Here is a 25,003-nt window from a genome sequence, read left to right on the forward strand (position 1 = left end):
CACCGGAAATCGGATCTGTGTACCGCAACAAACACAAAGCTCGCCATCATTGGTCACCCAACATGGCAGTTCAATGCACCGTGTAGGCATGGCGGTATCACTTGGGCATCCAATGAACTTCAAACAGTAAGTATAACCTTTATTCAACAGTTTGCTCGAATCATCGTAGCCACCCCACCCGCCACGCACTTCCGCACGCATACATACACACACACACACACTAGCTTTTGGCCAGCGCCCCCTTTTTTTTCTTACCCCCCCCCCCTTTTTACACTTCCTCTCGTTGGTTTGAGTTCATGAGTCCACAGGGTCTAGAGTGAATGATGTCATACGCCGAGGTCGAAAAGAATTCTGTGCACGATGACACCGATGCATACGCACCATCAGCATGTTTCGATCCACTCACGACAACTGCTTTCGAGTTGAAAGCGTTGTTGGAATCAGGGGTGGTGACGAGTGTGAGATTGGTCGAAATATATTCAAAGCAAATTGCAACGTATGACGACTATCTCCAAGCCGTTATAGAAGTGTCAACAACAGCGGCCCAGCAGGCCAAAGCACTGGACGAGGAAAGACTAAACGGTCGGGTCCGTGGGCCTTTGCACGGAATACCTATCTTGCTCAAGGTGCGCAAGCCACCTCCATAAACTTTTCTGGCTATTCTTCTCGTCTTAATCATGCTTATCAGTCTATTTCGTCTTAGGACAACATAGCGACGGTGGACAACCTCGGTCTCAACACAACCTGTGGAACCCCTGCTCTCGTGTCGTCCAAACATAAGCAGAATGCCACGATTGTTGACAAGGTGAGGGACTTTGACGGTCTCCATGGTCCTGATACTCATGTGTGCTCAGTTGCTGGAGGCTGGTCTCATCATACTTGCCAAAACACAGCTCACAGTCAGTTCACATCTTCCCACCGCTCTCTGTGAACAGCAACTCACGCCTCAACAGGAGCTTTCGGGGTGGAGGTTGGACTTTCGAACCCTTCCAGCATACACACTTGTCACTGACAATACCAAGGCAATTCAAGATGATGGCTGGCTGGTCCTCCGTAGGAGGACAATGCCAGTCGGCATATACCACGGGAAACGTTGATCCAAGCGATACCCAACTTGGACACTCGGTAAGGTTCCCCGAGTCGGTGCATGACGAAAGCGTACTAATAAATCAAGAGCCCAGGGGGATCTTCAACAGGCTCAGCAGTAGGTACAAGTGCTGGATATGCTCCATTTGCAGTTGGGACCGACTCGATCGGATCTCTCATATCTCCCGCCACAAGAGCTGCGCTCTACGCTCTGCGCCCAACCATGGGTCTTGTGTCCCAAGGAGGGATATTCCCTGCTTCAAGTTTCGTCGATACGGCTGGTCCAATGTGCAAAACGCCCCAGGACCTAGCCCTATTGCTGGATGTTCTAGCGGATGACTGTCCTGGGAGAGGTGCAGCAGCTAGCTATACTAGCTACCTCGAGGGGAGCTGGAAAGGTCTCCGGGTGGGAACCTTGGATCCAGCTGCTTGGCGGTTTGGTACTGAAGTGCAGAAGGAAGTCGAGGGGGCTTTGGAACAGATTGCAAGTGGCGCCTTCTAGTAGAACGCTGGGGAAGTCCATCCTTGCTAATTAAAATTCAGATCCGGGAAACGAAGGCTGCATACGAGATGATCAAGCGACTCTGTGGAGCTTATCACACAATTGACCTAATATCGCCGGCGAAGTTTGTTCATGATGGCAAACACCTCATGATGGAGGTTTTCAGTAGGTTTCCTTTACAAGATGCGACTTCATTGCCAGGCTTATCATGAATAGAGGGTCGGTTTGTGCATGAGTTCGACCAGCACCTACAGCGTTTAGACTGCGCCGAGGTACGCAGTATCGAGGAAATGATAAGATGGAACGATGCTAACCCGGTAACGGGGGCACCAGAAGGCAAGTGGCCAGGCCCAGGCGAAAAGCGGAAACGCACGCAGCTCTCTGACTTGCGCGATGACACAGATTATTCGGGCCAGGACGTCTTGCTCGCATGCCAAGGGAATCAAATCGATGCGACGACGGCAGAGTCGCTTTGGGGCAAGGCGCAGTCCATTGGGCGCGAGCTTGGCATCGACAAGGCTTTAAATGACCTCGAAATCGATGTGATACTTGCACCATCCGACTCCACTTTCAGCCAGCTGGTGTCAGCCGCAGGTAAGGTTTACTATTGTAGTCGGCTGTTATCATCAGAAACACCAGTACTGACGAGCTTTCCAAGGTTATCCCTCTGCAACAATGCCATTGTCGTATCTTGAGTACAATGGTCGGCCCTTTGGGGTTTCTGTCTTTTCCTCAGCTTATACTGAGCCAACACTATTGAAAGTGTTGAGCGCATGGGAAAAGACGTTTGGGCCACGCCAGCCGCCTAGGATGCGATTCGGACAGCGGGCGACATCCAAAGCGTAGAAGGGCGGCTGGATGTTGAAGTTTGGTTTGCGTCTCAAATAAGCAGGCTTGTTATCCATATGGCCGGTCATCCACCACAATTTGAAGGCTGTCTCTTAGCCACTACTATGATACCGATACTGGATGATCTGTCAAATCAACACTGAACTCGACTGCACCACATGCTGTTACATCGTGCTAATGTATTCCTAATGAATATCCGTAAAAAGAATATACTAAAAGATACTTCTTAAACGGCTTTAGCCACACTGTATTTTTCCTTTATACTATATAACTATCTTTTAATTCAGCTACTCATTTCTTTCCTAACAGTTTAAAACTTATATATAAAGTTTTTAATAACTTTATATATATTCTTATAATCCTCTTATAAAGGAACTTTAAATCCCTTTTTTTCTTTATTTTTATTATACTTTTTTATATTATTAAAAAGTTAATAATTATTAATAATAAAAATATAAACTTAAAGAAAAATAAATTTATTATACCTTTTTTATTTTTTATAAATTACTTTTAATTTTTTTAAAAGTTTTACTATTTTATTATAAAAGTTTTAAAATAATATATTATAAATTATTTTTATTTTAAGTTTTTTAAAGTTAATAATTATATATTTAAATAAAAGTTATAATACTTATTTAATAAAAGTTTTATTATAAAGTATATATATTTAAAAGGATAATTTTAATTAAATAATTTTTAATATAATTTATTTATATAATAACTATTTTTAAACTTAATTTTATTATATAACTTTATAATAATTAAATTATAAATTACTTTTATTTATATTTTTAATTAATATTATTATTAAAATAATATTTTTTAATTTTATTTATATATTATTTAATTAAAATTATAAATACTTATTATATTATATATTATTATTAATATTATATTTTTTTAACTATTAAATTTTAAGTATTTACTATTATATAAAGGTACTATATATATCTTTAGATATATATAGAATAGAAGTGAAACTATATACTTCTTGAACACGGATTGTATCCATGTCTACCATTGTGAGCTTAGTTGGACTCGCCAGTAGACGTTACGTTAGCCGGACCCCTTGTGTGACAGCCAAGTAGCCAGCCCGTGTTAAAACAGTGGTTAGGAGGACATACGTAACACTGCGTCTTGACGATAGTCATGCACATACATTGGAAAGGATAAATATTCCAAATAGATTAATAGTCTACAGTCCTGCACTCAGGATTTATCACAAATCGTCGTGATCCTCCCAGTAGACAGGCAAGGCCGACGCGTTAAGATGACCCGTTACTACCTTTCCCAATTTAGGGTGAAAAAGCTTCCCAGACACGGACGGCTGCTTCCCGTGTGCCCATTCTTGGATCTTGCTGTAGTCCCGGCATACGTGCTGGCTTTGTACGACTGGCCACGGTTCGAGCCATCCATCTGCCCACCTTTGTGGCACCATAGACACATCTGCATGGCATTCAAGCGACAGGCGAATAGAATCAATACAGTGAGCTGCAAATCCTCGTCAGCACCAGATGCATCCATGGATCCTTCGAGCAGAAGAGGCATGGAGAGACCTAGCCATTCACGCTGATGCAGTGGGAATAGAGCGCCAGAGAGGTGGGTATACTGACCAGTGTGATATCCTTCAGGGAACGTCGAGTCCGATCCAACACTTGGGTAGCTTGCCTTCCATGGGTCCAATTTCTTGCGCAAGTAATTAAGACAATGCAGCTGGTGGAAGACATCCATATACATCAAGTATCCTGACCCGTCTTCGAACTCGACCGAGGTCTCTCCCATGGCGTCGAGTTCCTCTTTCGATACCTTGAGCCAGCCCTCTGCCAACAAAATTGTCAGCCAGGTATGATCCCGTGCGCCAATTCCTGCCTTGGCCGACATCGGGCATTGGAACGACCAGTAGCTTACGATTTTCACCGAGTCCCCGTGAAGCCCAAGCAGCATCGGCAACGGCACGATCGTAGCTTGTGAAATCGGACCGCTTGCCCGCAGGGAGATCCCACCGCACCTTTACCGTCTCGATGGGAGCCTCCTTCGGTTCTGTTCCGCATGCATCGTTAGTCCTGGCCAGAGAATCATACATGGTGGGGTGGCGTGGACAGGAAGTTAACCTGAGGATGTCCCCAAGTGCAGTCTTGTGAAGGGCTGGGCTTACCAACGAGGGTTGGACCCCTCATCGAAGATTTTCCGAAGCTGCTGGTGTGGAGTAAATTTGCACCAAACCAAACAGTGTTGAAAATGGTCCAAAGAACGTAGCCAGTAGTGGTGTACCAGGACCATCCTCTTGTCCTGGCACCTTGGCGGAGGTCCATAGCGGACTCTTGTTTTTCGACACTGCCATCGCTGTCGTCGAGAAATGGGGCGGTTTCGAGACTTATGGACGGTCGTGCCATGGTCACTATTGCGAAGTTAGGGCCAGACCAAGGACTGACACTTGGCTCAGAGATACGCAGATGACGGGCTGATGAGATGCGGTACGGCAGGTTGACAATATCTCTAGGATGTGACAACGAGACCCTTGAAAATGCTGTCCGGCTAAACTATATGTAACATACACTGCTCTCCTCGGAAGTGGGAGTGTGGCAAGTAAGACAGGGGCCACTGCATTTCCGGCGGTTCCACCCATGCACGCCGGGCGACAAGAGAGGATTCGTCTGGGCCTACTCTTTTCGGAAACTTAGCCCTAACAATATTACAGCAAAATTTATTGTATCGCGGATTTCACGAATCGAGCCTCGATCTTGAGACAAGATGGGCGATGACAATTGTCACAGAGCAAGAAATCCTGTTGCGCTATGTAACACCTACAAAAGAGGAACATTGCAATACCAAGAGCATTACCCTAGCTAACACTATATACTAGTACCGTAAACAGCAATGCCGCTTCTAGAGGTAACGATGTCTAAGCACGTCGAACTCCAAGATTCCGATGCGCCCTGCACATTGCAATGCCACGAAATATACAAATAAGGATTAGACACGGATTTTCAGGACCCAAAGTCTTCCGAGAGGCCTGCATGCAACATGAGTACTCTCCAGTCCCGACATTGATGTACAATCCCCTCTCCGCTCTCTGCCCTGTAGCCGGTACCGAGGGGCTCGAGGGTGGCGTCAGCAGCACACAGCATGCCCTGCATTATCGTCATCAGCGCAAAATCAATTCATCATGCGCTATCGCATAGTCTGCTAGAGGATAGTTGAACGCTCTCTCGGGGCCACTCACCTGGCGCAGAAAATCAAAACAATGCCCCAGGTGCAGCCTGGCGGCCTCCGATGCGGCGTCGTGCGCCTGAAAGGCACGGTGGCGATCCGGGTCGAGCGCCAGCAACGTGAACTCCTCTCGCACAGCGAGCAGACAGTGTAGCTTGTGGAACATGTCGATCCCGCGGACAACAGGCCGGCCGGAGCCGTCGGCCCAGGTCATATCCCACCAGTCCGGGCCGACTATAGCGCTCCACCTCTCCTGCGTGGCCTCGTCAAAGGGCAGGAGCTTGTGGTGCTTGGTGAAGGCATGTGAGATCTCTGGGAGCACGATGGGTGATGACGAAATCGGCCGGCTCCAGCGCCAGTGAAAGGCCCCAATTGAGAACAGGAATAAAACGGACAGCGAGAGGAAGGTCCAGGGCAGCCTTTCCCTCGCAGGCCGTGACGGAGGCCCCCCGGCCTGCTCTGGGATGGAGGCGTATTGCATCGAGAGTAGGGCTTGCAGGGCTCTTGTGAGACGGTCTGCCCAGAAGGTCTAATAGAATCTGTGTGTTGTAGAAAACCGGTTCTGGCTACCAAGTAAGTAAAAGGACTCGACTGGAGTAGCTTTCCGAGCACCACTAGTTCTCTCACTCGGGGGGGGGGGGTTGGTCCGGATTCTGCCGGGCCCGGGCTCGGGACTGGGACCGGGGCTTGCCAGATCGGATAACAACCACCAGAACCCGCAGGTTGTTTGCATCGATGAAACCCATACTTTTCCATACCCAAAGCCTCTCAGCATGATAACGTGTACTATTAGGACTTTATTCGTCGCCCTTGTTTCCTCCACGGTAGCAGTGCTCGTGTTCCTTGCAGCACTTGGGCCATCACCTCCCGTCTCGCTGGATGCATTTTATACACCTGAGCCTCCCAGACCGAGGTTCATCCTCGGCGACAAGGCGTATTCGTTATTTGACGATGCAGCCGATGTCCGTTGGGACTCCGTCATCCCCAGGACGGGGGGCGCCGTGATTGCCACCAACTTCACCAGCGGCTTCCATTTCTGGGGCCAGGTGTCCATGTTCCACCAGCTGGGCTGTCTCAGAGACATCCGCACGCAGCTGCAGCTCATGGCGCGGTCGCCCGAGGAAGCGGCACGATTCATGGCGGACCGAAGCCCTGGCTCGCCCTACCAGGAACTGGGCTATTGCTTCGACTACATGCTCCAGGTAGGTGTGGTGGGCTCCGTGGCGGTGCGCTTTCACTGGCGAGACACTGTACTGAAAGAAAGCCCAAGGGGATCCTTTGCCATGCCGATGTCACGATGAACCCGGTGGCCGAGTTGAACGAGAGGGACCACATTGTCGACGGGAACGCATTGTGGCATCAGTGCCGAGACAGCTCAGCCCTCGCTGAGTGGGCTGATAAATCGGGCGTTCCGCACCGGGTAGGTTCTGGCAGAATTTGAAACCCCTCTTTACAAGCCTTTCTTCCCTGTAACATTACATGAAAGATTTGAACCGGAAATTGATAGGTGATTTTGCGCATAGGACCCGTTGGTACGCGAACGTCCACATGCGCCCGCTGGATAGTTTACATGGCCTGATCCTCCTCTAAGGCGACTGGGCTTCAGGTAATAGACCGACTGAGTGATATCTTGTGCGATAATATATGAATTCTTCCGACGTTGAGACTCAAGCATCTTCTTAAAACCGAGTCATGCAATGTTTCTATATAACTTGTGCTAATGTTCGACAACCTTGGAATGCACTGGAAGAGATGCCGACTATCAGTAGTTTGAAACATGGTCCAAAGAGTTAACATTGATTCGGACGCTAGTTTCTATTTGTGATCATAATAAGAGCAATTATTAGCTACATTACTCATACGTCGCGAGCAGACTCATGACGTGATTTTCTCGTAGCATTCCCCCGAGCCAGTCCATCTCACATGCTCGGTCCACGCATTCCGGATCTCCGGCGTGTTCCAATTGATCAACCGGTCGAGGCAATGCTCGAGGTGCTCCTCATGAAGGCCCTTGAAGCCGATGACGGCCCGCGAGGTGAGGAAGTTCCGGATGAGCTGCTTCATAACGAACTGGCAGTGGCGGAAGTGGTAGTCGTCGATGGTGTAGCTGTCGCGCAGCCCGTAGCCCCGGAGGACTACCTCCTGCGTCGTGGGCTTCGTCCGCTCCTCGTCCTCGAACCACTGCCACTGCTCGCTCGTGATGAACTCTTCGGTAAGCTCTGTGTCTACGCAGGCGCCTGGCATCCAGCCCGTCTGGATCGGGTCGAATATGCAGCCCCGGGCGCGCGCGCCTTCCGGATCTCTGACACCGTTGCAATATGAAGAGTTATAGGCGAGTCGATAACCCGGTACGTGAAGAGAACCGGCCCCGACATGCGCTTCATGGTTCTCGTGGCCCTCATGGTTCTCATGGCTCTCATGACCCTCATGGCCCTCATGGTGGCTGTGGCTTTGTGGATGTGTGCCATGGGGTAAAGTCACCCGGCTGCCACCTTGAGTGGCATCTGGGGTAGAACCACCCACAGCAGCAGTTGTGTACGAGGCGGTACAAGCTTGTTCTGACGCAAGCCGCCACGCGAGGACAATCGTCGCCGCCCAGGTAGCGACAAATGCTACCGTAAGGAGCCCGAACAGTAGAGTACTGTACCAGCGTGTGAAGAAGGCTCGAATCCCAGATGCGCGAGGTTCTGAGTATAGTGGTAGGTCGAGGCTGTCCGAGTCACTCCAATCCTCCCGGATAGGACTTAATTCTTCCTTGGTTCGGAGAAGGCTCACGGACGAGCGGCTGGATCGCGGGTTCATGATGCGACAGTGATGGCGAAGACACCTGCGTGCGGGCGGCTGATTGGCGAATGTGTTATATATAGAGAAAGCACGAGTGGTGTGGCCGAGTAATAAAACTCCTAGGCTCAGCTAGATTGCTAGAGGAACCATAATTAAATGCAGCTAGGAACAGAGGGGTTGAGGCGTGCCAGCGACCAAGAAACCAGATGGCCCTTGGCGCGGTGAGGAATGAGGATTAATTGCTGGACTACCACGATTTCGCACGACGCAGCAAAGAAGCCCCCTCTTCAGCGATCAGCCTATAACTGATCTGCTGGTGCAGTTCCGGGCCCTGTGCGAATTGCCGGATCTGATTTAACCGACCATACTATTGCCCCTGTCTGTGACAAGCGAAGCTGAGCGTCCCACCCCCGGGTCAAATTCAACACGCTCGCTCGAGCTACTGGAAACAACCAGAAAAAAACACTTTTTAAATATACTTCTAGAATTAAAAAATATATTAGCATCTGAAAAATTAAATTCCTCCAAGCTATTATCTTTTTGTTTCTTATTGTGACAGACAGCCTCTGAGCAGTTCCGCGTCGTAGAAAATGGGGCACGAGGGACTGCGAAAGGGCTATGGTGTTATATAGCCTCTCTCTAGACAGGTATTCCCACAATCTTCCAGTAAAATTGCTTGTTCACGTGTTAAACAAGCATGGTCATAGCATGTGTGAATAGATAGATCAGAGACTGCGATTGTACTCTATGGTGACAGAGCTCCCATTTACCGCAGACCTCGCCCGTGTAACATTGTCCTGCCGGATCCAGAAAGGCTGGCTTGGGTCAGGGCCGACCTTCTCGTCCGCGCTCGTGTATGCCACGCAGTCCCTTAACTCCAGGGTCCCGAAGTCGCCAAGGGGCACATTCGGCCCTCGGGCGAGCTTGAAGTCCTCCAAGATCCACTCGACCGTCTTCCCCGCGAGCGGGACGTCCGGGTGGGGCGACATCAGCTTGCGTATCACCCACTCGCCCCGGGAATTGTTCTCCAGGAGGACCTTGCCCGAGGTCGCGTTGAACATGACGACCTCTATTTTGATATCGTCGCCGGGCCCCATCGGTATGTCGAAGAAGACGGCCGGCTCTGGCCACCACTCGAACCACGGCTTGAAGACGAGCTCGTCCGAGACGGTCTTGTTCACCTGCATGACGACGCCTGCCTGCAGGATCGCCGTCTGGTGAGACCACCCGTCGATTCCCACCCAGGCGTTGGCCGCGTAGTAGTCCGCGGCCGGCTGGACGACGTCGGCCCGGAGAAGCCCGGGCAGGGTGAACCTCATCTTGGCGGCCGCGAAGCGCCCAGATGGAGGGTCGGAGTTCATGGCGCCGGCCCAGTTGCGACTCGGGTGGATCTTGATTTGCTTTGGTGTGGGCGCGGGGGCGACCTCGACGGCGGTATGTTCATGATGTCCATGTGTAGGTGTTACGGCGGCTCCGGTGGGAGTCAGTTCATGTTTCAACCCGAACGGCACGCCGGGCCACGCCCCGGCATTGGTGGGAGTGTCTGTCGGGCACTGCCGGCCTGGGCGGCGGCCGAGCTGGAATTGGCCAACAAGATCATAAAAGAGGAATGCAGTGAGCACCAGTAGTGTGGCACCTGCCCAGAGGTATCTCAGGCAACCCATGGTGACTACATAGACAAGGCGGTCTGCGATGCAACCCGGGGGGTTCGAGAGGTGAGAACGATATCTGGACTGTTGGATGTTGGGAATAGCTGCATTGGGTCTTGTGTTCTACTCGGGGTCCCACCTTGGGCAGCGCACTAAAACAACACAATTGTGTAGGTGTGGGGAGGATGACTGTAAGACGAACCACCGCAGAACCGGACCAGTGCCACATGGTGCAGACCGACTCCGGGGCCACATCGACATTGCTCGAATACGCCGCTCGATTAGCCACTGGGCTTCGGGCAATGCAATGGCAGGTTCATAGATAGCCGGATAATGCATGCTGAAATGCTTTCCGGGGCGAGCTTTCCGAGGGGGGCTTGCCGAAGAGAGCCCTGTTTTGGTGCTTACACATGCTTGTTGGCAGCCGGAGTGAGATCTGACCTGGTCCAACTACGGAATTCGAATCCTGGCCCAGGCTCCCCAGTATGCAGTTGCTAGGATGTACCTTTCTTGCCATTTCTTGCCCGTTAACTCGCCACCCGGGGGTAGGTACTTTGCTTAGCGAACTATAGGTTCCTCTCCAAAGTCCAGGTCGCAGTCAATGTTCCGCTCCTGATCGAGTTGGCTTCCTGCCTTGCATACGATGCATCAGTCAGCCAAGCTGGGCTCAAGAGCGCGTGCCGCGTACGACAAGCTCAACAGTGCCTCTTCCGAAGGCGATGGTTTGTTGCGTGACGACTCCCATGCGGCCTGCATAGTCTCGCGGCGGATCGAGCGTCTCGCCTGGCTGTTCATCGTCACCGTGCTCGCCGTGGGAAATCTGTCCCTGGTCTTCTGGACCCAGAGTCCGTGGGTGTCGACGCGGCGTGCCTCGAGCGACAGGTACGAGACGGGCTTTGCGACCGATATTGGTAAGTTACTATGAAAAGCCCGCCGCGCGTGCTATAATGGCTGACCCAAGGCCCGACAAAGCGGCCGCGATTCCTCACATAGGTATCAGGAGCCTGCGATACACGGGCGGTGTCGACCAGGCATCGGACGGGAGCCGGTTTCTGAACCTCACGGGCTCGTCGGCCACATACGTAGGGGATCCGTCGCCCGAGATAGATAGGAACTGGTATCAGTTGGAATCTGGTGCGTGTTCGATCCAACCCCCTACTCCTCCGGCCTCCCGGGCCGAGCTGACCAGGACAAGCCATCCCGCTCGTGCTCTCCGGGAGCGAGAACAAGCTCAAGGACGGCACGCCGATCGACACAATGCGTGAGCCGGGCCAGCCGGGAATGTATCGGGTCAGGTACGACAACCATGCCCCTGCGCAGCTGTGCCCATCCCCAGTCTGGGCTCGGTCTGGGAAGAAGCCGCGAGCTTTTTTGAAAAGATGTTCACAGGACTGATTTGGGCAGCCTCGACGTCATACATTCTCTGCACTGCGTGAACAAGCTGCGAAAGGCAGTGTATGCGGACCACTATTATCCCCGGCGAGGTGACTTCTACTACACACATATGAGTAAGTTTGCATAATCAGGCAGCTCGCTCCCCAGCTACATCGCTTCCTTCGGTCAACATGGCTGACTGGGGCAGATCATTGCATAGAACACATACGCCAGGCGATACAGTGCCACTCTGATCTTACCCCGTTAATCTATGAGTGGGACGAGGAGAGTGGATCAGGGACACCTGTGTGGACCTCGACACATACCTGTCGAGACTTTGAAAAGTTGCTGGCATGGGACAGGACGAGAGTTGGGCAGAGCCTGTATGGCAATGGACAATGATCCAATGACCCCACACCGGCTTAGATTTGATGCGCATCATGAGCTATTCTGCGGCCAAGAGGTCCTAAAGCGAGGATTAATTAGAATAGCAAGATGAATAGATGCTAAGAAGACTCTAGTAGTATATATAAATTCGCCCCTGTCCGCGACCACCCCGGTCGAATTATTCGCCTGTTAAGTGTAGCTCCTGGACCCCAAACTCGTGTGATTGTTCCGAGTACCATACTTGCTATTCAGCAACGCAGATGCTATCATGTTGGAATTTACTGGATACCTCTATCCGCCCCTGTTTAGTGCGTAAAGACGCGACTGTTCGTCACCAAGTAGAGCATCCACATCCCCATCCTCAACTAGCCGCCCGTCCTCCATCACCACCGCCCGCCGGAAGGCCTGAGTGCTCGGCATCCTGTGTGTCACCGCCAGGACCGTGTAGTGTTCAAACTCGCGGTGGATAATGCCGTCCATCTTCGCTGCTGTCTCCTCATCCACCTGTGCAGAGATCTCGTCGAGGAGGAGCAGGCCTCCCTCGGCGCCGCCCCCGTGGCGGGCCCGCCTCGCCCGGCGCCGTACGACACACCGGGCCAGGGAGAAGAGCTGCCGCTGCCCGTCGCTTAGGGCCTTCCAGCCCAGGGCGCCGTCCTGGTCGGCCGCGAGGGCCGGCAGGCCGACGAGCTCCAGGGCGTGCTGGCAGGCGTGGCTGTCCGCCTGGCCGAGCGGGTCCAGGTTCTCGCGGACCGAGGCGCCCTCTGGGAGGAAGACGGCGTGCTGGGGCATGGCGATGATGTGCTCCCTGAGCGTCTCGCCTCGCAGCTGGTCGGTGGGGGTGCCGTCGATGGAGATGCTCTGGGCGCATCCCGGCAGAGGGTCTAGCATGCCTAGGAGCATCAAGATGAGGGAAGACTTCCCACTACAACGGACGAGGGTTAGCTCTACCAGTCCAGGCTCGATGATTGGAGCACAGTGCGGTCAGGGTGGTTGGTACTTGCCTACCGGTCCTTCCGAGGATGGCCACCTTCTCGCCGGGCGACACTGACAAGGTGATGTTGCGAAGGGCCAGGGGCCCCGGGTCCGGGCCGTCGCCGTAGCTGGCCGTCGCGTTGTCGATGCGCAGGAGCCCCCTCTCGGGCCACGCCTCGCTCAGGCCCGCTGGTCCCGGGAACTCCCTCTCCTGCGGCGTCTCCTGGACAAAAGAGGCGAGGCGTGCCACCGCGCCGAGCGCGATCTCGACCATGGTGTACGCGCGCACCATATCCGCCAGGATCCTGCCCAGACTAATCAAGCTGACGAGACCCACGCCCACGGCCCCGGCACTGGTCGTACGGAGCAGGGTGGAAAGGGTGACCAGGGCGGTGGCCAGGCCCGCCACCATGAGGTTGTTGACGAGGAGGAGCCACTGCTGCGCCATCCCCAGGAAGTAGCTCGGGCGCTGCGACCGGGCGAGCAGGGCCTGGTTGCGGTCCGCCTCGGCGGAGAACCTGCCAAAGGCCCGCATCGTGGCGAGCGTCGACACGGTGCCCAGGAGGTGCGCGACGAGCGCCCCTTTCGCCTCGAGGTCGAGGACGCGGAGGCGCGTGGCGGTCGGCACGTAGATTCGTACCGTCGCGTACAGGACGGCGAGGGTGAAAGGGTAGCCGATGGCCAGCCAGGGTGATGAGATGGCGAGCAGCACGGCCTGGCCGACGGCGATGACGCCAGTGGCTGTGAGGTTGATCAGCGTGCCGGCCAGCATGCCGTCGATGATGCCAAGGTCCTGGGAGAAGTGGGTAAGGGTGGTGCCGACACTGGTCTGCATCAGGTACCGCATGGTGGCGCCCATGACGGCCTGGAGGATACCGTGGTGCAGTGTGGTCCCGGCATTGTGGACGAAGAGCACGAGGGCTACCAGGCCCATCAGGAGGTTCGACGTGATACAGGAAGCGGCTATGCCGCCGTAGACGCCCATGTAGTACCCAAATGAGTGCCGGGACGACGTGTCGGACGCCCAGTTCTGGACCCAGAGGGTGGGATATGTCATCGAGATTCCAAAGCCGACCACGAGGACCGCGTACAGGGCGAGGGCGAACGGCCCGACGCTTGAGAAGTAGCGAAGCCACGTCCTGATGTCCGATCCCTTGTTACTACTAGTAGCTGCTTGCGGCCGGCTCTCGTTGTCGGGGCTCGCGGCGCCTGTACTAGTACTAGTAGTGCTGTGTTCCGATCCGTCGCTCTCGGCAGGGACATCGATCAAGCTTGAGGCATCGACCGTCTCTTCGAAGCCGTCACCGTCACCTGTCTTCTCGTTGCCGGAGACCGAGGCCACGGTGACTTGACCACCCTGCGAGATCTCTATCCGCCGGTCCGCCATCTCGGCGGAAGCGTCAGAGTTTGTGGTGAACACGACGGTGGCGCCGCGCCTGCGAAGCATACCGCCCGGGCCAAAGACCCGGCGGGAGACCCACAGCCTCGTGGCCTGGTCGAGACTGCTGAGGACGTCATCGGCCAGCAGGAGGTCGGGCTCGTGGTAGAGCGCGCGGGCGAGGGCGACGCGCTGCCTTTGGCCGCCGCTCAGCGTCTCGCCCCGGCTCTCGAGCCTTGTGGCGTCGCCCTGGGCGAGCTGTGTCATGTCCGAGGCGAGGGCGGTGGCCTCCAGCACCTCCCTGTACCGGGCCTTGTCCATCGGCATGGGGCCGATGATGTTGTCCCGCACCGTACCGTCGGTGAGGACGGGGGCTTGGGCGCAGTAGGCGACGCGGGTCGCGTGGACGGCGACCGAACCGCCTGGTCTTGCGGGAACCTCGCCCAGGACCGCCTGTATAAGTGTCGACTTGCCGCACCCGACGGGCCCCACGACGGCGGCGAAGGTAGACCTGGGCACCCCCACGTCGACATTGTGCAACACCGGCTCCGAGTCCTTGTCAGAAGCCCAGCCAAACGAGGCGCCAGAGATGCGGACCGCCAGCTGGCCCTTGCTGTCCCCGTCCGTCTTCTTCTCGTCGCCGGCCTGGCGCGGAATCGGCCCCAGCGTGCGGGAGTCGACGTGGCCCGGCGTCGACAGGAACTCCTGTATGCGCTGCAGGCAGACGCGGCTCGCCAGGACCATGGGGACGACCTGGATGGCGGTCATCAGCGGCTGGGTCATGACGTTCAGGTAGCTCAGCGTTGCGAATGCAGAAGTCGCGTCGACGTGGCGCCGGCTGGTCGCGAAGACGATCACGGGCGCGACGATGGCCGGGAGCTGGGACAGGGTCGCGGAGGCGGTCACCACGAGCCTGAACATGGCCCCGCGGCGCAGCTCGTCGGCGCGGGCCCCCTCCAGCATCGCCCTGGCGCGCCGGGAGAAGCCGGCCATCTTGAGGGTCTTTATGGACTCCAGCACGGCGGTGGTCTTGCCGATGCGCGACTGGAGGGAGGCCATCCAGACGCGCTGCCGCGCCATGGTCAGCGGGGAGACGGCGGCGACGACGGCACAGGTGGCCGCTATGAGGGCGACGGCGGTCAGGCTGGCCGGCCCCAGCTCGCGGTAGGCCAGCCACGCCGCGATCGCGATCTGTATCGGGATCGCCCAGAGCTCGTGCACATGGCGCAGCGAGTTGTATATGCTCTCGACGTCCACCGTGACCAGCGTGGACGGCTTGGCTGTGCTGGCCGAGGCCGAGGACATGTGCGCCGAGTGCCAGTAGACGCTCCGGACCAGGTACCCGCGGAGCCGGGTCAGGGCACGCTCGTGGAGGTAGCCATACCACGCGGTTGACAGGGCGATGGCGAGGTACACCAGGAACGTGGCCCCGATCAGGCCGTACTTCCTGTTGGGGTCGGACTCGTCGGGCTCGGAGAGCAGGTCGAGGACCCGGCGGGTGAGGCTGGCCTGCGCAACGACGGAGGCGATGAGAACCAGACGGGGAAATACGGGGTAGAGAGCGGTCCAGCTGGTGGCTCGAATAACGAGGCTGAGCACCGTGATATTGGGATGCTTGGCCCGCGCCTCGTGGCCCTCTCGTGCCGTGCCGTCAGCAGCTTGTGCTGGGGATGCCAACGTGGGTTTCAACGTGTACAAGTCATCCAGGCGCAGGGACTGCCGATACCCAAGCCGGACGAGCGGGTTAAGCCACCAAAACAGGCTGATACTGGTGATGCCGGCCGTCGTGTCCGGGCTGGAAGAGCCCTGGTCGCCGTCGCCGTCGCCATCCTGGCTCCGCGAGACGAGGAACAACAGGAGCATCTTGATGGGGAGGGACACGGTGAAGGACACACCGGCGGCGACGACGCGGCTATCCGACCGTGCGAGGAGCCATAGGGTGCGGCAGCGGGCGGCGTCGAGCAGGATTGTGACGGCCAGGAACGCAGACAGTAGATCCGAGGGGTATCTGGCCCGGCGGCGGTCCACCAATGCCAGCGGGCTCATGAGCGCGGCCGCGACGAGTTCCAGGACACCCGAGACGATGGTGACGGCCCTGGGCCTCAGGCTCGGGGCCGTCGCGATGCTGACGAGACAAGCACATCTTGCGGCCACCAGCAAGGCGACGACGATTTGGTTCTAGGTCTGTCTCAGCGGGCTTGGTCCCAAGTAGATATCACGAACAACTTGAAGGGCACGTGGCAATTAGACTAATTACCTGCTTGGCATGGCCCGAACCGCTGCCACGGACGGCAGACCAGGGGCGGTGGCGGCGAGCGGCGAGACAGCAAGTCCCGGCGAGGAGGAACAGGCAACTGGGGAGGATGGAGAGCACGGCGGCCTCGAAGAGCTGCGTAAAGTCGAAATCGCCGCGACTAGGACAGCCTGCCACGGCCGGACCGAAGTCCTCATCGTTCCAGCACCGGTTGGCCATTATGGAAGACGCCGCGGCAGCACGCGTTGCAAAGCAGAGAAACGCAGGCAGGACAAGCAAGCGTCCGGCACATAAAAGGCGTAGTCTATCGAATCGATTGGGACCGCAGCGGTTTGTTTTGCTGCCCTCGGCTAGTTTGCCAATGGGATTAGCCGCTCATCTTGTCCGGCACCAACACCAACAGCAGACAAACCCGCAGGCAAAAGAGCCAATCTACTACAGTATTACTCTCCACTTCATGCGCGGTAAGCACAGAAGCACGTACGTCCTTCGGTAGACTAGGCCAGGTTCGGCAGGACGGATCCGATCCTACATACATTCACCTTCCTGTCTCGGAGTCCAAGACACTCATTAACAACTTCGGAAATAAACGTGCTGCAGCCCAGACACCGACTCCGGCGGGTCCCTGTGTAACAGCATCTTCGCACAATGTTTCGTGTGGCGAAGGCCCCGGCTGACCGTGTCGACAGGCGGCCCACCGTTGTAGGCAATGTGCATCCGCCGCCAGGTGAAGAGGCAGTGGTGCTGATGTAACCTCATGGTTGACCACAGCTCCTGTCCCACCCAGTCTCCCGCCCTGAGCACCTCCATGTCCTCAAAGGGGAGCCTGCCCTCCTTGTCGTGGTAATATGGCCAGGCGCCGTCCTTCGTGATGGCTGTGATGAACTCCTCTGTTACACTCAAGTCCACGCACTCGGCCGGCGTCCATGCTGTTGACAGTAGGTCGAAGACGCACCCTGCCTGTCTTGCTTCTGCCACGGACTGCCCGCAGCTCCTGTTCAGGAGGGGATGGGGGTCCACCGTGTCGGAAAAGTACAGCCCGGGGATAGCAGGCTGCACGACGCCGGCGAAGCTCGACGTGTCTGCCGACGGCGCAGATGGAATGGGCAGGGACCGGGCCACTGCCACGGCCAAAGCTAGGGCGGAGGTGAACCCTCCCAGAAAGAACACGATGGCTTTGACATAAGGAGGAGCGGTTCTCGAGTGTTGGCCCGGCTTGTTGCTGGTCGGTTCGTATTGTTGTTTGAGCTCGTCGCCCGAGTCCGAGTCGACGGTAGAGACATTCATGTACAGCTCCTTGCGGGGCCGGCCCTGGACAATATATGCTTGTTAGCAGATTTTACAAAGGCGAACAGCACAGGGACGCCGTAATCACGGCTAGGAAACGCGAACCTGGAATAGGTCCCTCAGACTGGAAACAAGGCGGCTCATATTGGCTCCGGGCAGTGTCTGCGTCGACAGCAGCGCTTGCGTCTGCCAGGGAGTACCAATGTGGAAGACGTGGATTTAATGCCGTCCGATGGAATTGCTCTGAACTATTGGTTAGCCTGTAGGAGGGGAGAAGAGGACTCGCAGACCCGGATGCTTGGACTTCGGTAAGACTCCCGACAACCTGGAAAGTTTCCGGCACGACGCTCGGAACCAGGCCAATACCCGCAACCCAGGATCATCACTGCAGCCCACCAAGGGCACACGCCTTGCAGCAAAGGATTTCTTCACAGATGTGATGGCACCTCGAGTAAGACTGTTGGACAGTGCAGTTTCAAGCTCATGCAATAATTATCGGGACAGGAATCGAGAAACGGCCTTGGGTAACATTGAAGCGCTCCATGTCGACCCTACGTCCACACTTATTACTAGTACCTGCACTTAGACAACGAAATCAGTGCAACAATATAACGAAACATTCCTTCGAAAGCCCTCCGTAGGGCCCCTGCGGCCCCGGCACAGCCCAAACGTCGTGCTGTTGCGACATTACCACCACCACCACTGTCGATGATACCATCTCTGCCGTCACCCTTCCCATCATGCACACCACACGGCGCCGATGCTCGCATTACAAGAGGGTCGAGAGTCTCATATGGAATTCCCTCATCTTTATTCTCCCCTCCTTTTGCAACACGCACTGGCATCCTGTTTCTGTTTCTGCCAGGGGTCGCCTTCCCTCTTCTGGTCGCCATGAGACAGCCCATCTCGACGGACTACGTGGGGTCGCAGCCATCATCGTTTACATCTTGCACCTCTCAATGACCATCGACCGCACGACACTCCTCGGCTTTGTGCCCGGGGTGAGCGATGAGTTCTACAACCTCCCCATCCTCCGCCTCTTCCGCTCCGGCAAGGCCATGGTCCGCATCTTCTTCGTCCTGTCCGGCTACGCCCTGTCCCTGTCGCCCGCCAGCCACCTCGACCAGCCCGCCTCCGCTGGCAGGCTCCAGCGAAGGCTAGCAGTGGCCGCCCTGAAGCGGCCGCTCCGGCTCTTCCTGCCACCCCTCGCCACGACGTTTGTGGTGTTGCTCTCCGTCCTCGCGGGCCTCTTCCCGACCGCCCGGTCACTGGGGGCCCTCCCCGCCCACCTGCTCATGCAGACGGTGGCCCGCAAGAGCTCGGCCTGGGCCCAGGCCCTGGACTGGGTGGGTTTTGTCACGCACAAGCTCGTGAACCCCTGGGACTGGGTCGAGAACCTCTACGCGGGCGAGCGCGACTCCTACTACGGGCCCCACCTGTGGACCATACAGACCGAGTTTCGCTGCTCCATGATTCTATTTTCTGTGCTGGCGGGGATCTCGGCCCTCCGGCGCCCGGCGGCGCGCCATCTCGTGGTCGGGCTCCTGACGGTCTACGCCGGCTGTTGGGGGCGCTGGGACGTCGCGCTGTTTTTTGCTGGTATGCACCTCTGTATCATTGATACCGCGAGACAACGGCGTGATACCGATGCACTGCTCGTCACGGTCCGCAGCCACGCTTCCGGCCAGGCCACACAAAAAGGGTTGAGGCGCCGAGAGGTTCTCCTCCGGGTCGCCAGCAGGGCCGCTCCGTCATCTTTGCTCTTCGTGGGCCTGTGGACCCTGTCTTACCCCGACGACAAGGCCGATCAGGCTCTTGGGTTTGTCCTCCTGAGCAGAGTGTGTTCGAGCCCAGACTTCTGGCAGTCCCTGGGGGCCGTCTCCGTGCTTTGGTCCACCAGCAGGCTACAGGTGGCGAAGCGGCAGTTGTGCTCTGCCCCGTTGCAATACCTAGGGTCCCTGTCATTCTCGCTCTACCTGGTGCATTATCCTTTCCTTGAGATAATGGGGTGGCATTTCTATCTGCTCTGCCGGGAGTATGTGGCGAGCGCCTCGATCATGGCTGACATGAGCCCAGCGGGAGCTGGGCTCGTCGGAAATCTTTTCGGGTTCGTGACGATAACACCAGTCCTGTTGTGGCTGTCCGATCTTACAATGAGGCTTTTAGATTTGCCGACTCAGGGGCTTGTGAGCTGGCTGGTCAAATCTCTTTGTCTAGAATGACATGCGTGGCTTGTTGAACATTGAACCATCCTATGCCATTTATAATAAGTCCTATAGTCTAATTCTCATTAATATCATAAAAACACCCAGGTCTTATTCAACATAAAAGGCTTCTTCCGGAGGTCTACCCACAGGTCTACCCACATTACTAAAGGCAAGCCCTAGGCTATCCTAAACAGACAACTTAACCTACTACAAAAACAAATTGGGAACCAAAAGAACTGGAAGAAGCAGTAGAATCCAGGGACAGATTGAGCGCATGATAGCCAATAGGCATGATTTGGAGGACATGTACAAATGCTTTGTACTGAAGAGTAAATTGTCTGACCTTGCGATCCTCCATGCTATATACCCTCTGGGAGGTGTGCGTCGAGGGATTCCCTTGCCTCCATGGCGTTGAATACAACAACGACAACGACAACAACATACTTGACTGAGGAAAGCTTGGAGCTAGCAAAAATGTCCCAGGCTCAAACACGACGGCTGTTCATCTCCTGGCAGTGAAATTTAACCAAGTCTAGTTGGCGCCAGCCTCCTCCTCGGGGTAGGACACCAGGTAAGACCTCTTGGCGACCTTGCTGTCCTCTTCCTCGGGGTAGGAGACCAAGTAAGAGCGCTTGGAGACCTTTCCATCCTCTTCCTCAGGATAGGATACTAGGTAGGAACGCTTGGCCACATTGGCGTCCTCCTCCTCGGGGTATGAGACTAGGTAAGACCTTTTGGTGACCTTGCCATCCTCTTCCTCGGGGTATGAGACCAAGTAGGAGCGCTTAGAGACCTTTCCATCTTCTTCCTCGGGGTATGACACCAGGTAAGACCTCTTGGTGACCTTGCCATCCTCCTCCTCGGGGTACGAGACCAAGTAGGAGCGCTTGGAGACCTTTCCATCTTCTTCCTCGGGGTATGAGACCAAATAAGAACGCTTGGTCTTGGCCACATTGGCGTCCTCTTCCTCGGGGTACGAAACGAGGTAGGAGCGCTTGACAACGTCTCCGGTCGAGACATGAGTGCTGAATTCAAAAATTAGTGACGATGTCCTGTGTATTCAGAAATGATGCGGCAAACCTGTCAACGGCAGTTGGCAAAGCCACTCCGAGGGCTAGGAGCATTGCCACGCTCATCAACTTGAAGGATAGCATGTTGGGCAAGTGTTGGGAAAGTCTTTCGGATGGTAGATCAGATTAACTTTAAGCTTGCCAGAGCGCGAGTCTTCTGGAGATAGTGTAAAGTTTATTCTTGCGAGTGGAAACGGAGTGTTATATGCGCCTTGCACCCAATCAAGGCGCGCTAGCATCAAGTTATAGTAAGAGCGGGACGTAATTCCCAAGAATCGATTCTTGCCATGTTCTTCCTGCATTCCGGGACCCCAGCATGTGCCCTACCAATTTTCCGGACCCAATCGCATCGATAACATACCCGGGGGTCAGGCCTTTCCTGCGTCCCTGTCCTTACGCCGCCGAGCTGACCGTGGCGATTTCCGGGACCGAATGCTCGGATCGGTAATGAACGGCCCCCACTTTACAACCGGGTCGGCTAACTGGTCGCTATGCTGTACCACCGTCGCTGGTATGCGGAGGAAATATTGCTGGGAGGACTAGTAGGCAGCACCAGGTGACCAATAGCTCTATGGATTCGTCACAACCATTTTACCTTTCATTATAGGCACCCACACAGCCAGGACCAGCCACGCAATGCCCGATATTTACGTAAGGCATAAGGATAGTGCACTACCATGGTGGCGGCAGAGCTGGGCTTCCCAGTGGCACAGCACCTCAAAAAAGGGTGTCTCTCGTGGCTTTCGGGCCATCGCGGCTGTACTCACTGTTGCTACGGCCCTCCAGGGAATCTTGTTGTGGAAGATAAGCACCAGTAGTCAGCGACTGGAACGACTTGGAGAGCTCAATGGCCTGTTTCCCAAGGGTCCGTGCAATTCAACATGTTTAGCACAAATGTTGAAGGAGACCTAGATGTGGCTGACTTGTAGTAATGGCAGTGGGTACGAGAGTTGTGCAGTTCCAAGAGGATGGGGAGTTCCACCCCCTGGATGTGTCTGACCCCAGATGGGAAGAAGTGATGCCTCGTAGGTCCAGCATTCCAGCTCCGGCAAGTTCATCGGAAAAGCTAATGTATCTTACCTGACTTGCAGAAGGTGGCGGCTTTGTGACAGTGAGCAGCGATGAAGAAGGTCTGCGTCTGCCACCTGCAATCCACGTGGGTGGGAAATCAGCATACAATGTTGCTGTTTTCCATCAACTGCATTGCATGTATACTCTGGCTGGAGAGTTTAAGGGGCTGATAACGAGCATGTATGCCGGGACTCCAGCTGGTACCGAGCTTTCCCCGGATCGGTTGGAGCACATTGAACACTGTCTAGCGTATGTAAAGCAATCACTCGTGTGCTGTGGGGACACGGCGTTTGAAGGGCAGTCTCCAAAGGTCGACAGTCCCGCTACTAATGGGTATGGGTCATACCATGTATGTAAAGACTTTGGCCACATAATGGCTTGGAGTGCAAGCCACCGTGCAAGCAACATGTCTGGGTATGGTCAGAAGGCTGGACATGATCATCATTAGTGCGCCATACCCCAAATTTAAACATGGTATTCATTGTCAGTTTTTCAGGGCCTCTTGTGAAAGCTTTCGTAACTGTATGCTTTTCAACTCGCCTTGAATGCACGAACCGCGACATCTGGAGGGACCAATCGCGGGCCTCGAGAGCTTTATCACAACAGACAAGAACCGGCCAAGAGAATCCGGCTGATGTTGAAAAGAATCTGACAGCTCGTAGTTCGAGACGCTATTGTCCTTCCCGTCCCTGGGAGTGCCCAGGTGTCGCGGTTGGCTCAGAATACTACCAAGCTAGACCGAGCTGCACAGGTGTTGACCCCTTGAAACAAAAAAACAAGGTCCCTTGGTTTAGGGCTGTGCAATCGCATCACCGCCCAGTGGTACTACGCTCGCAGGCTGATGCGCCTCTTACCTGGTGGCGGTGGTGCAATAATATGCGTTCACATTGCCTCCTGATTCCATGATCCTTCGCCTATGTTCTCTCAGCCCCTCGTCACACAGAGAGGCTATCGCAACCTAGGCATGGATGCGCCTTAGAAGCTCGTGGCGGGCCTAGATCGTACCTAGGTATCTATCCATTCCAGGTAGCCAAATCCAGTCTACATTGCGATCCATGGCCTCGTCTGGGAGTGTCTTACTCAGTGATGACATGAACTATGACCACAAGGGAACCTTACCTCTACAGAACTCTGGTACTTGAGTTGACTTTTCAATTACTGCAAGCCGCTGTGTGTTGAAGAACCATGTTCGCTGTTTACTGAGCACGTTGACACTGCTCGGCGTTTTAAGTCTTTTCCCTTGGTCTTGGAGTCCCGCACATCAAATCCTTAGTCTCACTATGATGGACTTTCTAGTATAGATACCAGTCTTGCATGCTCTGCAGCTCGCAGTAGCTCCATGGCCCCTTGAATCGCCCAGGGTTGTATCATCTTTGATTCGTGATACTCTTGTGAAAATGCTGAAGGGGCGGCCACATCACCGAGATGTCCTTATCTAAGCTTGGGGTCCTGTGCAATATGCGTCAAGCCACGAAATTGGAATATTATTGACTGACCACTCCAGTTACCGAAGCTGTTTTACAGTCTAGTAGCTTCCGTCGCTGCTCATGGAGAAATATACATGAGCCAGCGATCACTCGGTCACGGAGGCTTTCCAGGCATAAATAAGACGCGTGTCTCAACACACTGTCATGTCCGTATACCTACACCCTGTGACTGGCCCGAAACGGCTGGGCCGAGCCATCTACTTAGCTATTTCAGGATTTTAGAAGTGCTGCAGTGATCGCGGAGTTTGGCACACCGGATATCGAGCGCGCTTGATTGGCCAATACTACATCATAGGGTACATTTCCTTGGACGTATTTATACCCATCCTGCTGGGCCGCACTAGGTGGATTTTGTTAAATAGGAAGAAATGAAACTTTTGCTGTCAGATCCTGTGGTAAGCAATCCAATACCAACAAGAAGAATATCATATCATAGCGGGGAGTACTGGGTAAGTTGAAAAGCGAGACATCTGAATCTGAAAGGGAGGGGCTAGCAGCAGAGGGCCGCTTGTGCTCCCGCCTCTGGTTCCGGTACGCCTTCATGTTTCCTCCTGTCAATTCTCGTCTTCTGATGTTTTGAAACGCTTTCATGTGTCCGTGGATTATTGATGACTTTAGTTTCGCAATGACAAAAGGCCTACGGTCTCTACATTCTCTCTGGTTTCGCTTCTATTCCGCGTACGTCCGAAGAAATACATGGCCCCTTCATACAGTGTCAAACGCTCAAGACCCAGCATTGAAAAAAATCCAACGTCAATAAAAGTGCAGAGAAAATACTCACTAGTATATGTGCTCCCTAGCCTCCTGCGTGTCATTTTCCCAGAGCGACCCGGAAGACCAATTCTCCAAAACATCCATACTTGGACAGCATTATGCATATGTCTGAATCCGCAGTAACTAATTGTGCATTTGTAGTCCCCGGCTTTTCAGAACCGGTACAATTGTCGTCGAATGTATGCGGAATAGAAGTGAAACCATTTAAACCAGGTAATTGGCTAAGCACACCGAACCTTGGTTGCGAAACCGGTCCCCGTCTTGCGCATTGGCAAAACCTTTTTAGGGCGTTGCCCTTGACATACCACCATATGCCGGCAATTATTTTCCCTTGCGGCTAGGCTCTTCTCTAGTTGTAATAGGACGACGCAAACGAACGACAGACGATCTCTGCTTGATAACGGTTCCAGAGTTGGTCCTCCCATTTGCGATGTGGACGCCGGTAACCAAGCAGACATAACTTTCAAGGGCATGCTCTTGTCGCAACGCCATCGTTGGATTTTATGCACCATGTTTTCACCTCTCATATTTGCCCTGGCACCCTTTTCGAATTTGCTGTGGGGTTGTGCGGCCCGAAATACGTCGTCATCTACATTCGAAACCTTGAGTATATCGCGTGACTTTGAGCTACCGAGTTTCAAAATCATGTTCCAAGTGTAGCA

At 54.6% G+C, this 25,003-nt stretch overlaps 7 protein-coding genes across 7 annotated transcripts; 1 reads left to right on the top strand and 6 right to left on the bottom strand.

Moving 5' to 3' along the window:
• Positions 1-3,624: 3,624 nt before the first annotated feature.
• Positions 3,625-4,920, bottom strand: KVR01_000911 (uncharacterized protein; the record flags this gene model as incomplete). Its single annotated transcript, XM_044783673.1, has 5 exons — positions 4,593-4,920; positions 4,346-4,477; positions 4,051-4,257; positions 3,713-3,928; positions 3,625-3,674 (listed from the first exon to the last, which is right to left on the bottom strand). The coding sequence occupies exons 1-5, from the start codon at positions 4,828-4,830 to the stop codon at positions 3,625-3,627; spliced, it is 843 nt and encodes a 280-aa protein (XP_044650860.1). The 5' UTR covers positions 4,831-4,920.
• A 2,602-nt stretch (positions 4,921-7,522) lies between these two features.
• On the bottom strand, positions 7,523-8,449 carry KVR01_000062 (uncharacterized protein; the record flags this gene model as incomplete). The annotated part of the gene is made up of 1 exon (XM_044787746.1): positions 7,523-8,449. One exon carries the CDS (start codon positions 8,447-8,449, stop codon positions 7,523-7,525), a length of 927 nt encoding a protein of 308 aa, XP_044650011.1.
• A 707-nt stretch (positions 8,450-9,156) lies between these two features.
• KVR01_000707 (uncharacterized protein) lies at positions 9,157-10,095 on the bottom strand (the record flags this gene model as incomplete). Its single annotated transcript, XM_044783198.1, has 1 exon — positions 9,157-10,095. The coding sequence occupies one exon, from the start codon at positions 10,093-10,095 to the stop codon at positions 9,157-9,159; it is 939 nt and encodes a 312-aa protein (XP_044650656.1).
• A 2,037-nt stretch (positions 10,096-12,132) lies between these two features.
• KVR01_001025 (uncharacterized protein) lies at positions 12,133-16,754 on the bottom strand (the record flags this gene model as incomplete). The annotated part of the gene is made up of 3 exons (XM_044781250.1): positions 16,449-16,754; positions 12,843-16,369; positions 12,133-12,763 (listed from the first exon to the last, which is right to left on the bottom strand). The coding sequence occupies exons 1-3, from the start codon at positions 16,662-16,664 to the stop codon at positions 12,133-12,135; spliced, it is 4,374 nt and encodes a 1,457-aa protein (XP_044650974.1). The 5' UTR covers positions 16,665-16,754.
• Positions 16,755-17,015: 261 nt separating this feature from the next.
• On the bottom strand, positions 17,016-17,876 carry KVR01_000741 (uncharacterized protein; the record flags this gene model as incomplete). Its single annotated transcript, XM_044790105.1, has 2 exons — positions 17,016-17,756; positions 17,838-17,876. 2 exons carry the CDS (start codon positions 17,874-17,876, stop codon positions 17,016-17,018), a joined length of 780 nt encoding a protein of 259 aa, XP_044650690.1.
• A 708-nt stretch (positions 17,877-18,584) lies between these two features.
• Positions 18,585-19,954, top strand: KVR01_000943 (uncharacterized protein; the record flags this gene model as incomplete). Its single annotated transcript, XM_044793928.1, has 1 exon — positions 18,585-19,954. Exon 1 carries the CDS (start codon positions 18,692-18,694, stop codon positions 19,952-19,954), a length of 1,263 nt encoding a protein of 420 aa, XP_044650892.1. The 5' UTR covers positions 18,585-18,691.
• Positions 19,955-20,471: 517 nt separating this feature from the next.
• KVR01_001037 (uncharacterized protein) lies at positions 20,472-21,093 on the bottom strand (the record flags this gene model as incomplete). Its single annotated transcript, XM_044788106.1, has 2 exons — positions 20,472-20,964; positions 21,020-21,093. 2 exons carry the CDS (start codon positions 21,091-21,093, stop codon positions 20,472-20,474), a joined length of 567 nt encoding a protein of 188 aa, XP_044650986.1.
• Positions 21,094-25,003: the final 3,910 nt, after the last annotated feature.

This window comes from Diaporthe batatas (assembly GCF_019321695.1).
Source record: "Diaporthe batatas strain CRI 302-4 chromosome Unknown Contig00001, whole genome shotgun sequence".
Taxonomy (NCBI): Eukaryota; Fungi; Ascomycota; class Sordariomycetes; order Diaporthales; family Diaporthaceae; genus Diaporthe; species Diaporthe batatas.